The 13,850-nt window shown below is 31.3% G+C and overlaps 1 protein-coding gene across 15 annotated transcripts in view; it reads right to left on the bottom strand.

Moving 5' to 3' along the window:
* Positions 1-13,850, bottom strand: part of LOC118198603 (muscleblind-like protein 1) — a 713,982-nt gene that overhangs the window by 66,315 nt on the left and 633,817 nt on the right. For 14 of the 15 annotated variants that reach the window (XM_085807963.1, XM_085807962.1, XM_085807959.1 and 11 more), the window contains one exon: positions 12,123-12,311. In XM_085807963.1, the coding sequence (XP_085664089.1) occupies positions 12,123-12,311 (189 nt within the window). The remainder of the gene's footprint in view (positions 1-12,122; positions 12,312-13,850) is intronic. The other variant, XM_085807960.1, reaches the window with a different exon arrangement.

The following is a 13,850-nucleotide window of genomic DNA, read 5'->3' as shown; positions in this document are numbered from 1 at the left end:
TTTAGCTTTTAATGTACGATACTTACGTCAACTGCGAAAAGGAATTAACTTTGAGATAGCCACGTATATACGCATCGTTAAGACACTGAAGAAATTACCTAATTTAACTATAATGGCATACGTACAATTAGCCTATTTTAGTTACTTATTAATGAAACATGCTGGGAAAAATCAGTATCCTTACCAGAGAAGAACCATCACCAGGCTTTGACACTTACCAGACTATTATTTTTATGCATTCCAAAAAATTCAAGCTTTTAGCTCAATATCCTGAGTTTATAATTTTTAACACGAATTATTTATTCATTTAGTTACTTACGAAAACAAAAAGAAGATTTTTATCTTTAAGCTTGACAAAATATCCGGCAAAATAAATTAGTCGAAAAGTAGAAAGAGAAGTTTAAACATCTTGAAAATTTAACTGGAGCAGCTTGATTTGAGGATTCGTATCAAATAACTTAGGCTTTTGTTTGTATCGTCTACGGGGTATTTGACTGTAATTATTTGTCTAGAAAATAAGGGAGATGAATTTTTAATCATTCTGCAAATATGAATGATACATTTGATACTGTATTTACAAAATAAAATTTTCTTCAATTTTTTCTCTTTTATTATCAAATTTATAAATTTTTTTTGTTTAAAAATAATTATATATTTGTATATGATAATGCACAAATTCTTTTCTTTAAAAACAATTACATACCTATATATAATTCCGCACACAGAAATTTGCACAATTCGAATATTTATACTCAGATATATTTTATACTATTTATTCGAATATATTACTTTATTTCAAACTAAATTAATTTACGTTACATGCATATTTCAATAGAAGTTCGTATACGTACTGGATAAAATTTCATTTTCTGAGAATTAAAATTTTGGAACTTCGCCATCTAAGTTAGAGTTTTAAGTTACTTAAAATGAATTCGTAATTAGGTATTAGTCATAGAATTAGTGATTTAACAAATAGCTAAATGGTAATATTTAGGCCGCTATTCTATACTCGGGAATGTTTTGGAATACGCTACACGGAAAAGACTTTATTTGTTTGCACATTTGAAGAATAAAAATTTATTTCATTTTTACTAGAACGTTACGTTGGTACTCGATAGAATGTCAAAGCCTAAATGAATCCAGTCCTCCTCCAGTACGTCTCGTAGTTATATATATATAAATATCTACATATATACTCTACATCCTCACAGGCTCAAGTCTTTAATATACTGTTAGTCGAGTCAGTTAGATAGAATGCAGAGAATAATAAGAATACTTCGTGAGGAAGAGAACAATAATAGGCTTAACCTAGATAGAAAAAATTAAGAACATCATTATATGCGCTCACGCCTTTAGTAAATGCCGCTTCCCCGCATTACTCTCCAAAAAGAAAACAGCTTTTCTTTTCCAACATTAGTTTCTTCCTTTTAATCAGCAGAATTCTTTCTTCCTACACAATGGCAGAGTTGGGCGGGACCATTTTGTCCGTCTCTCTAATTTGTTTGACTCGCGAAGCTCTTATCTTTCTTTTGTGATTTCTCATTTCGGTCAGGTACGACAGGACAGGCAGACGTTTCTTGTCAACGGCGTCGTAAAATTGGGATTCTCTGCCCATTAGAACAAGCCGATAAATCTTCCTTCGGGAAGGCTTATGGCGGCGACCGTTTCGGCGACTTTATCCGAAGATTTGAGTTTCACAGTGTCGTCATCTGAGCTTTGGGTCAAGTGTTGGAACTAAGCTGAAGCATAAGATTAAACCAACTTGTGGGAGAAAAAAGAATTCTTTTTTGAAATCCGTATTTAATGAAAAGGAAACAAAAAGAAACTACACCATTAAATCAATACCTTTCACTAATGTGAAAGAATCAATCAAATGCGCATTAACGCAATGAAATGAATATTCAGTAACAAAATATTTTTTCAGTAAAATGCTTTTATGAAATGAATAATACACAGAATGAAAGAAAAAACATGTGGGTTGAATGGAAAGAAAACTGATATAATAACAAAGCGATAATAGGAAAAGAAAGCTCATTAAGAACATGTAGATGTCATTTATTCTTATTCCTATTCAATAGTACATAAGTTTCAATGATATTAAATATGGAAGATTGATTACACAGTAAAATTAAACACAATTAGAACATACTAAAAGTAACGTCGTATAAAACTGGAACTATTCTTAAATTATAGACGTATTTTAGGAATTTGTGCAGTAAAAAGTTAGGTATCTGCGTTGTAGCGGATAAAGAGTCTCATTCAGTAAAATGAGCAAATTTTCAAATCGCTGTATGCATTATCACTATCATGAATAACTTGGATTATTTGATCATTACCAAACATACAAGTGTAATTTGCCTCAGTAAAGAGACAACTTTATGGAGGCTGTTCTAAGGGAACTAACTAGTATTTAAGTCACCCAGGAGGAAAATCGCGAATATCTCATGCAACAGCCAGCTCAGCAACCGGGAATAGAGACCAAACCGTACCAGAACTGTTCCATGCCTCAGCTACATTAACACTTTTATAAAACTAATTTGACGATATAAAAATAATTTACGTAAATATATTGATAACAAAACGAAGGAGACTGGTGAAGAGATGTATGCCTTTTAAGTTATACATTACAGTAATCACAAAACCTTTTTTCTTTAAAGAGTATTGCAAGATTGAGATTTGAATTTTCATTATAATGTATGCATTATTTGTTTAACTATACATTAAAAAACATTTCATTATCTTTCAAATGCATTTTCCCTTTATTATACAGCATTCATCATCAAGGAGTTTACTAAATGGATTTTAACCGTAAGTTTGCTTCCTTCCAAGTATAGCACACTTGCAGTGAAACACATTTCAAAATTAGGAAATAACATTTATACGATAGTCTCTAAATTACGTTAATTTTATTAATCGTCCAGTTCTCAAAACGAATGGTTATTATTAATCAGAAGTTAGATTAAAATAATTTCTCAGTTCATAAAATGTATTATCAAGTGACTACGATTGATTATAGACTAAAGATTTCAAAACCTTTTCTCGCTGGCCTTTATTTAATTTGCTTTTTCATTCCTGAGATATGGCAAATTAAAAATGCTTACTACTAACGCTTCATTTTTCAAAGGAGTATAATGAATAATTTTCCAAAAATAAAATGTACCATATTGCACATCACGTCTGCTGCTAAACACAAATATTTTCCCACGAAATAAGTGGTTGAAAAATTAGATTTATTCCTATAGAAATAGTTATTTCCCCATCTTCACAATTTAAACAAGGAAAAAAAAAGATTCCTTTGTTTGAGCATTATAAAAAATTGTAGAGACATTAGATATTTTTTTGGAAGCAGCCAAGATGAAAAATGAGCAATCGCTTTCGCCAGGAATCGAACCACGGACCTCTGGAATACCGGTCCAGTGTGCAGAACCACTACACCACGAAGGCACGCTAGGAAGGCGGGGAAAATACCTTATAAAATTTCTGATTCTTATTTTTTTATCCTACTGTTTTGTGTATTGAATTCTATACCTATTAATGACTCATTTCTTTCCTAATTTGTTTTCACAACAGCTAGCAATGAGAGATTACATAGCCAAAGAAACATACTTCAGGAAATTAAAGTCCTTTCGAAGTTTAATAAGCATGTTAATGAATGACTTTTAATTCGACACATTCAGTTCAAAGTGATTCTCAGACTAAATGGTTATTATTGATAAAAATAAAGAATATTATTGTGAAGACTGAATACACCGCATGTGGATATACTTCCGTTTGTTCTTAAATATGTGATAATGTAGTACATAAAGAATGATGCATTCAAATTATGAAACAATACAGTTGAGAAGTCACTAATGCATAAAGTATTAGGTAAACATAAATGCATCAACATAAACCGGCAAACAGTTTTTGTTAAAAATGAAAGAAACATCTTATTATGTATATTATATCGCATATGCGATGAAATATATTTTATATGGTGCATAAAATTTCATGAAATGAAGTTTTAAAAGCTAAATACAATTACTATAATCATGTTATGCATTCAGCAGCATCAGTGCACATTTTACATACACGCAATTTTTTTTATCTCAAATACTGAACTCCCGTGTTCTGTTATTAAAATTTCTAATAAAGTATTTCTGCGCTTTTATGAAATTACGCAAAGGAAAAATACTCAGAAATATGCCGTATGTTTTGGGGGGACAGTGAAAAATTCATACTTTATTAATTTTAAAACTCCTTCCCATGCTTACATTTTATTCCATTGCTTAAATTTGTTTAAAAGCTTTGATTTCAACCAACGCGTTTTTTTCAACCAAATACATTTCTCAACACATATTTGAAATTACACCATGTATTAAACATACATATATCACGGAGAAGAAGGATGACTTTAATGAATCGCATGACATAAAACTCAATGATAAGACCTTTAGAAAAATTTAGAGTTTGGAGTATTGGCAAAAAATTCACATATGTATTAGAAAAAGAAACAACTGTTACAATTTCCTTACTGGAAAGAATTCGAGTATAAATTTCAAACACAACGTCAACAACACTTACTAATTATTCAAATTTCAGTTTTATTATTTGCCACAGAAAAAACATCAAGATCTGACTTGAAATTTAAAACTTATGCAACAGTTCTGTTATTAATTTTTAAAACAATTATGTATAGAATTTAGTTCTGGACATGTTTTAGCTTTCTAGAGTTAGTTAAGTTGATACCTACAGTTTAAGATTAATTCTGAACATCGTATACAGTATAAAAGTTCCTTTAAAAAATCGGCCGCCGGTTTGTCATGAGAGTCCACATGAATTTCAAAATAGGTATGATTTAAGATTCTAAAAATGTGCCTTTGAATAAATAGTTACATATTTACAGGGAGTAAAACTTTGACAAGGAACCCACGAAAAGTGTTCTAATTAATTGTTTTATTCAAAGACGTTATTTTGACCTTTCTTATGACATACAGGTACACGAAATTTAGCCCAAGACAAGGAATTCGACAATGCTGTGCTCCGATTTTCCCATAAGCGGAATGAGTCTTCATTACGACTGCTACAGTAATTTCTTTATAATGAATGAAGTCATTTATGAAGCCGAATTGCGTAACGAACGATACGTGGACCAAGAAACTATCTTTCCTTTGGAAGAATTCCTAAATCTAATCTAAAACTTACCAAGTAAGAATATTATCATCCAAAAACAGTTTTCATGTTTATTGTAAACCCGCATTTCCCTTTCTGCTTCAATAAAAGCAATGTACACCCTGGGGAAGGACATTAGCTTTAAATCTAGCTGGAAAAAACGGTTGCATAAAAAGATGTAATTAAGCTAGACAAAAAATTGGTAGCTGCAACCCCCAGCTAAGCTTAGAGTTAGTCGTCACATATTATATCATTATTATGCTGCTATTATTTATTTAATTTGAAGCAACCTTCCGGAATTTTCCATATGAGTGGTTAAAATCTTGTCAAACGAAGGGTGAATGAGGCATTTGCTTTAATTAAAAACAGCAGGGAAAGAGAAATAACACCCAATAAATTAAATATTAAAGCGAAAGTAATAAAAACATATTTAGGAACACAATTTTGAGTTTTGTTTCAGGTTTTAAAATCGGCACAGCTCAGCCAGTGAGTGTGATATTTATAAGACTTGATCTTTAGGTATTAATAGATCACAAGACAGATTTAATAAATAAATTACATAATTTTTGTAAAAACTTGCTTCTGAGAAATTTTCTAATCAAAATAAGCCTTTGACCTTAAAACAATTTTATTACCAGCTGCGAGGTTACTTAAGCTTAGTTTATCTTTTATAATTTATTAATTATATTTAATTATATTAATTATATTTCAATAAATCATTATTGATTGATCTTAAATTACTATCACAATTGCTAAAACATAAGCTGCTGCTGTCAATGTCAGATCCGTAAAATTTTTAGAGAAATTGAAACTTTCAGCATGCAACCAGACATAGCAGAGAAGTTAAGACTCATCTTCATACTCTGGACTTTTAGCTTCGTATTTAAAGTTTACCTGCGATATAAATTATATGCATACCTAAGAATAATGCTTAATGTTTTGCTTAGAATATAAACTTTTAAGGCTTTGATCACACCGGGGAAATTTTATGATGTTGCTTATGCGCATGTTTGATATATATGTGTGTATCCTCAAATTCTGATCGAATATGATAATACTGAAAAATAAAGAACTTACTCAGTAGTTAAGAAAGATACTTATCTCAGTCTAACTTGGTTGAAACTAACTAGTTTATACCTGGTTTATTATATTAGGTCGATTAAAACTAGCTTTTACAGAAAGAAGTACGGAGCTTTTACAAAAAAATGTTCAAACTACTTCATATACTTTCTTATAATACTTAAAAATCTGAGCACTAATCAAAAAAACAAAATCATAAATAAGTGACAGTTATCAAACAGAAAAATTGTTAATATATTCTGGACACTATAAAATTTGCAAGCAGATGTCTTAGCAAATATAATATGAGAAGTCGGTTCACCCATTTGACTTTCCACAACCCACATCAGGCAAAGATGTTAAAAGCATTGACTACTGGTAATTACGTGCTTAGCGCGATTTTTGGCGGCAGAACAAACTAACTATACAAAGTATTTCCTGGTTGATTTCAAGGTGTAGCGTACATAATACACGACAGTTTTACTCAAAAATTGCTCCACGATTGGACTATACTTTATGAAGGTAGATAGCTCTGACACTCTCAGAAACAATAAATTACTGTCCTTGATTTTCTAGTACTTTTATTGTAAGTAAAACATTTTACTTTTATTCTTTTATTAAAACCACAAATAATTTTTAAAATGTATATTTATTTCATTTCAACACGCATTCCTGCAATTTTCCCTAACGTATACGCAAAAATAATTGAAGTCTCTATATTCAGCAGTTAGTGGAATTTGAAAACCTTTAATTTCAAAGTTATCAAAACTTATTGCAAGCTCATTTCTATTGAGATGCTACTTTAAACGCTATGATAACGGGTTATCAATGTTATGAGCGCAAACAATAATTGTTTGTATAACAGATGATTTAATAAAATTGAAAAATGTTTATTCTAAAGAAAGCAAAATTTGCCAAGATAGTAACCCTTCTTCCCAAAAGTAGAGCAACCCTACAGGGTAATAGTCTACCAAACTTGTGGGAGTAGTGACGCAGTCCAGAAGTCTAGGTATAAAACGCTTGGCGCCTACGAGACTAAATGGTATTAAAACTTCATCGCCTGGTCGCTTTGGCGTGGTCAAGTCCTACCGAAGATGCCCGCTAATGGGCTTTCCTTTCCTTTTTGGTGGTCCACTCCTCTGATGACTGATTGTCTGCCAGCTGTTAATAAAGCTCGCTGAAGCTGGTAATTAAGCAACGGGTCATCGACAAGGCGAGATGCCAGACCTTCTAGCTTCTCCCACAGAAGTGCTTGGGTTACTAGAACGAATTAGAGTAGAGTTTTGAAGTTTGAAATCATCTGAAATGTATCCATTTGCTCGATAACCTGCACGAAAGGATATTTCAGATTCGAGCAAAGCATCTAATTGCTCTCTTGCCTATTTATTAATGCTCAAAATCTAGATTTAACGCTTTGAAATTGGATAAGAAATTTAGAACATTAATTTACTGCAGCCACCTCTAAGTACACAACCTAGTATTCAGTAATAAAATTATTACCATAATATTATTTCATTAATAAGACGTGCTTAAATACAGAATTTCAGACAATGAGGATTTCGTATGTTCGATTTCGGAAAATATGACGGCCATCATTAAAATTACTAATTTTTTAAAGTTGCCTTTTTTTTTATGTACATAGAATAAAATGCAAATCTCCATAACGGGAAACAAGCAATCAAAATTTCTTTTAATGGAGCAACATATACTTTCTTCCTCAGCTAATTTATATCCAGCACTATCTACTACTAGTAGTTATTACTATTGTTTAGCATCTTATTTCTAATTTATTTTGAAAATTAACACGAGATGTACTGTGCTACAGTTCGTTTTAAATTATTCAATTAAGAAGCTATAGAAAACTCAGTTGTTAAGATGAGTCAAGAAAGGTAAAAATAAAAAAATCCTGAACTCGACATTCTCCATAACTCAGTCACGTTATGAAACTGCATCCTTGAATCATGTTCGAGATTTTTTGCAATATGGTTAGCTTAACAATACCGAAAACCGATCAGAAGCCATGGTCTCAAATTTTGCCCACAGCATTTTTATAGTTTTATAAGTATAACATTTTATTATAATTTAATTTAATGTTCCTTGAAAAAGCTTTTTTTTTTTTTTTTTTTGTTTCCAGAGTTAAGAGTTCACTAATTTTTTCTCTCTATCTGAACATCAATTTTTAAATTTTAAAACACAGTACTAGAAGCACATGCATTACTGACCTTCATTACATTTCTTAGTTCAATGAAAATTACAAAATTTGTATGAGATAATTTATGAAATTTGAAGACTATCTTATAACAAAAAAAGTATAAAAGATAATAATATAACTGAAAATAAATACATAAAAATGCAATAATTAACCGAAAAGCAGATTAATGGCAAATATACATTAACAAACATTATCTTGTGATAGCAGTTTTCTACATTAAAATACGAATAAAATATAAAAATAAGAATAAACATTTTAAAGTAAGAATAAATATTTTAAGCAAGTCAAAGAAAGGTAATTCATTTCTAGTATCCCATTTTACCCTATCTTATCCACTTGCAGGAATAGGCAATTCAATTTAATGAACTCTGTTTTGAAGAAATTTTATCAACTAGCCAGTTAAACGGTTTTTGAAAGCTTTGGTTGTCGTCTTAACTATTCACATAATTCTGAGACAGAAGTACCACTACGATATCAATAAAATAAAAGATGATAAAGTTGCCTTTTAACAAAATCTCATTTTCGCAGAAAAATGAAACACGCCTTTACATGCACATCATTTAGCAATTTTAATTTTTTTCAAGGATTTGCATAATTGACAAAGTTTAAGATGCGAATGACATACACAGAAAGTTTAAATATTTTTTTTTGTATTACATAATTCACGTAAGTTGTAAGAAAAGGATAACTTTGCAATCCAGTATTTAATACGAAATACAAATTAATCGTTGATATACTTTATTTTTCAGTCGCGCATTTACTTCTACAACTGCAATCTTTCAGTGTTATCAACTCGTGATTAGAAATAAAATTTATACTGAGGAAATATCTGTCTTAAAACCCGAAAATTGACACTATTATACATACTGAGAAATTAAACTAGTAAAAGAGTAAATGATCTCTCTAGTTGATTTCTTCTTGATTTGAGTATTAACTAATATCAGACACTATAGAAAATAAGTAGACGTGAAAATGCACTTGTAAAAATCCCATCAGTGGGAAATAATTCTGTATTTAAGGCAAAAAGACTGAAAGAAAAATACTGAGATGAGAAAGCTGCCTTACACGGTATTTGTAACGAGTAATATGTATTGTTTTTATCTCATAAGTTTTTCAGACTTATAAAGATGCAAGAATTAAACGAATGACAAACTGAAGAAGATCGTTTTTTTTGGCATTTCTAGCTAGGATTTTAATGAAAATTAATTTAATATGTACCACTGTTTTTGCAATACGAAATAATAATCACATGAGAATAAATTAAAATATATATTTACTTGAAAGCGCAAACAAACTTTGAAAATTAATCAATATTAAAACATTAACAAGGGCTGCAATATTAACAAGGGGAAGTTTAACAACGGGTGCAGTTATTCTTTAATACGCACTGAACTGTTGAGAATATCAGGAAACTCCGATAATAGGAATGGACACTATTCCACGATAACAGTCCGTTATGGAATTTGGGTACTTTTCCGTTTCGCCGCCGCAAATCTCCCCAAGCAGACTTTATTGGCGACAATGTTAGTTCTAAGAATTTTTTATTTTGAAGGCATAAACATTTTAATACGGTTTAAAATTTTGTAAAAAGCCAATAAATAAAGACAAAAAAAATCGTAAAAAGACATTAATTTAATAATTTGCTATGCTTTCACGGTTCAACATCCTGTTTCGCCGGTTCGTATCACGTGACCCCAAGTGATCCAATCTCATGTAAACTACGCTACAAAAGTCTAGTTCTTTCAGTAATTATCTACATTAATTTCAAGTTAAATCTAAATTTGGAATACAAGTTTAAATGCAAGAATTATTTCAATTCGTACGAATAGCTTACTCAGAAATTATGTAAAACCGCAGTGCTTTACTTCGCTAGTGCATTCTCATTAGGATTGATGAGTTTAACCTTTGACTTTGCCTTTTCTATATTTTTGCCTTCGGGTGAGTGTTGTGGTTGCATCCTATTTGTCTTAATTACCGCGAATGGCCTTAAGGCACAAAATTGAACTATCTGGTAAAATTTCTATGTAATTGTATGCCAGTATTGAAAGAAACAATCAGATAAGAAATCGCTGCTACTTGTTTTGAAAATAAGGCGTGAAAGGTTACCATCGAGAATATTCCGTTTGGTATCAGCTGTACCATTATTGGCGATTTTATCGCTTGCGGCGTCAAAACGGAAAAGTACCGGAATTTGTTAGGAAAAAGCATCAATATGATTTATGCTAAATGTTTAAAGTCGATTGATCTGTGGTTAATCTGCAAGTAGTGTATCTACCTTTCTCAAAAACGTAAACAATAAATAAGTTGTGTATCAGAATATAAGAAATGAATTCGAAATTAACTTTCTGTTCAATAAGGCAGTTTTAAAAGGCATTTACCTTAAATAAATACCAGTGTGTTCACGTCACAGATGCTTTGTCAAAGAGATGGAATCTTCTACTCCTACTAGCTCTAACGATCACACTATTCCTGTGCATTCATTTATTTTTAAGTCCCCGTTAAAACAAGGCTTTGACGAATCGATTCGCAAAGAAAATCGGGACTTAACTCTGTAAATGTAGACAATTTTTCTTTCTATTCTACCTAAAGACGCTGACAGGTAACAGCACGCTCATTTTTCCTTCCCCCCCCCCTTTGGTATCCTCAAAAAATAGTTGAAACAGTATAGAGTGCAGCCCTCTAATTAGACGCCCACTGTGAAGAAATGACCCTAAAACTATCATCCAGCGCTATTCATATATACTATTGCTGAAATAAAAAGCTTTCTCCAAAAACGGGTAAAAAAGAATTCCATGAGGTAATCTTATATGGTTTAAGTAATTTGTTTTAAATGTCACATATATATATGTAAAATACATGCATTCTTTTAAATAATAAATTAATAATAGCCCGTTAACTCCTGTCTTCATTCTAAAAATAATACAGCAATAATTTTTCTAACTAAATGGAAAAGATACATCATTTAATCTGTACTGCGCACTTATCGATGAAATTTGAACACAACATCTGGACATTACACTGTCATATGATCTGAAATGGCATAAAAGGTTAATTACGTAGCATATCCCTCTCTTTTCTTCTCCTCTCTTGCTTCGTTTCGCTGCTTTGCATTGCCGCTAGCCACGCAGAGTTTACTTTTTCAATTTCGTCAATTATTTAGAAAATGTAAACTGCATAAAATTGTGGGATGCATAGCGCACCCACAGTGATGATGTGCATTATCAAGGAATAAAATTATGTGTGGAAGCTATCGTTATGTGTGTTCTTCGAATGTCATCTTGCTAACTACGCAGTTATAGTGCAGAGAAAATCGTCAAACCGTTGAAACTTTCTTTCACCAAGTCATCATATATCTTCTCATTTTTTAATCAACTGATACATTATTTCAGATACTTTATTTATATTTTATTTGTATTTTAGCACTAGTCAAAGCAATTAAAATTTTTTTTATAATTTTAGCATTTTTCAAATTAATATTTAAGCACTGATCATGCATCCGACGTTTATTGACTTCTTTTACCTAATATATAAATCAACCAATTACAGACATCGAGCAGTTAGTCACTACTTTGAGTTTTGACATTATTATTACACATTTGGAAACATGTGAAAGTAAATACAAACTATAAATGTTAAAATGCATGCAAAAAGGAAAAGAAGGGAGTAAAAAAGTGAATGGGAAGGAAAAATTGGAGCGTACATTCATGATACTCACGACAGCAGGGGTGAGTTGTGCGGCCGGTGGCTGCAGCAAGGGCTGCAGCGGCAATTGCTGCATAATGGCATTCTTCAAGGCCAAGTGATTTCTGCCGTTGATTAACAGCTGGTCCTTCAGGTGTTGAGGAGGGTGGAAATACTTGCATGGTGGCTTCTCTCTGTTGCAGCGACCCTGAAATAATCAGAAACATTAACTTAAAAAAAATTAATCATACATTTACGTGACGTTAAGAGAACACTTTACAAGTATTTTAACTTGGAACCCGAAATCCCTACACTTCAGTAAAATATGCCACCTTGCATAAACTATGAATGCAGCATGCAAAATATATACTAACTTACGGAAATATATACTAACTTACGAAATATAAACTAACTTACGGAAATATATACTAACTTACGAAATATAAACTAACTTACAAAATATTTACTAACTTACAGTTGAACTATTGTAGATTTAATAAACACATAACAAATTAATTTTATCCTTCCGTATTTATCAGAAGGTTTGTTTTTAATATGATAGACAAATAATACATTTATCCTGAAAGCAGATAAATTAAAAGTAAAATATTTTTCAGCATTTTCATTTTTGAAATTCCACTGTTAAAAAGGAAGGTTTATAAGGTATTTCTCCCGGCTTCTTCGCATGCCTTCGTGGTGTGGTTGCCTGCAAGCTAGGCGCATATATTCCAGAAATCCGCGGTTCGATTTCTGGCGAAGGCGCTTGCTCATTTTTCAAGTTTCTTGCTTTCCAAAAAAACTCTCATGTCTCTACAGGTTGTTATAATTAAACGCGCTTCCTGTTACATTAACGCTAAAAAATGAGAAATTAGTTAAAACTTAACATTCACTAACTCGGTATACAGTGTTTTTTTTTTTTTTTTTTTACTTTAGGTTTATTTACATAGGACAAAAACATAGACAAACCTCCGAATTTAAATCAAGTAAAAGGGAACAAGTTGTGATACTTCGGAGAAAAAAATAAGACATTTGGCAAAATATAAAGAAATTCCGTTAGGCCAAGAGCTTTTTGCAGATAAGCATGGTGTAAGTTTTAAAGGCGGTGTATGTTCTGTTCAACCAAAAGGCAACAGAACCGCGAGAAACATCATCAAAAACAGACAACAAAATCCTTCATTTAACCAAATAAAAATCTTCATTTTCTTAAATTATTCTTAAATTTTTGTCTGCAATTTATACAGCAACTAAAATATGTATCAATAACGGCATTCAGACCAATACTGAAATGATCAGAAGATAAAATATTTTCATTGAGCGGACTAAGGTCTCATAAGGTACCATAAAAATCGAAAAATGGGATCTTTCATTCACTAAAATCCTTCAGATAAATAAGAAATGGCAAAAAGTGTTAATTTTTTGGGCCGAAATGAAGTTCGCTATCGTCGTTTTGAAGGCATACAACATATAAGGTGTCGAATAGTTTAAGATTAAAAAAATACAATGAATTTTTACTACCTATTAAATAGGATAGCGAGAGCGTAATAATGTGGGCATACTTTTATTCTTGGACCAATACGTCACTCTGAAGGAGATATGGATCAGTTTCAATAGAAAGACATTCAAACTAGTGATGCTACCATGTTTACACAATAACATGAGTAGTTACCTCATTTATGAAAATGATAATGATCTGAAATATTCCACTCGGGTTTTGAAATGATTTCCTCAAGAAGAAATATTACTTTGT

Source organism: Stegodyphus dumicola, chromosome X1 (genome assembly GCF_044657685.1).
Source record: "Stegodyphus dumicola isolate Sdum_Otavi_A_Nest chromosome X1, ASM4465768v1".
NCBI lineage: Eukaryota > Metazoa > Arthropoda > Arachnida > Araneae > Eresidae > Stegodyphus > Stegodyphus dumicola.
Note: the sequence above shows the minus strand (reverse complement) of the source record. Positions and strands in the feature narration are given on the sequence as shown.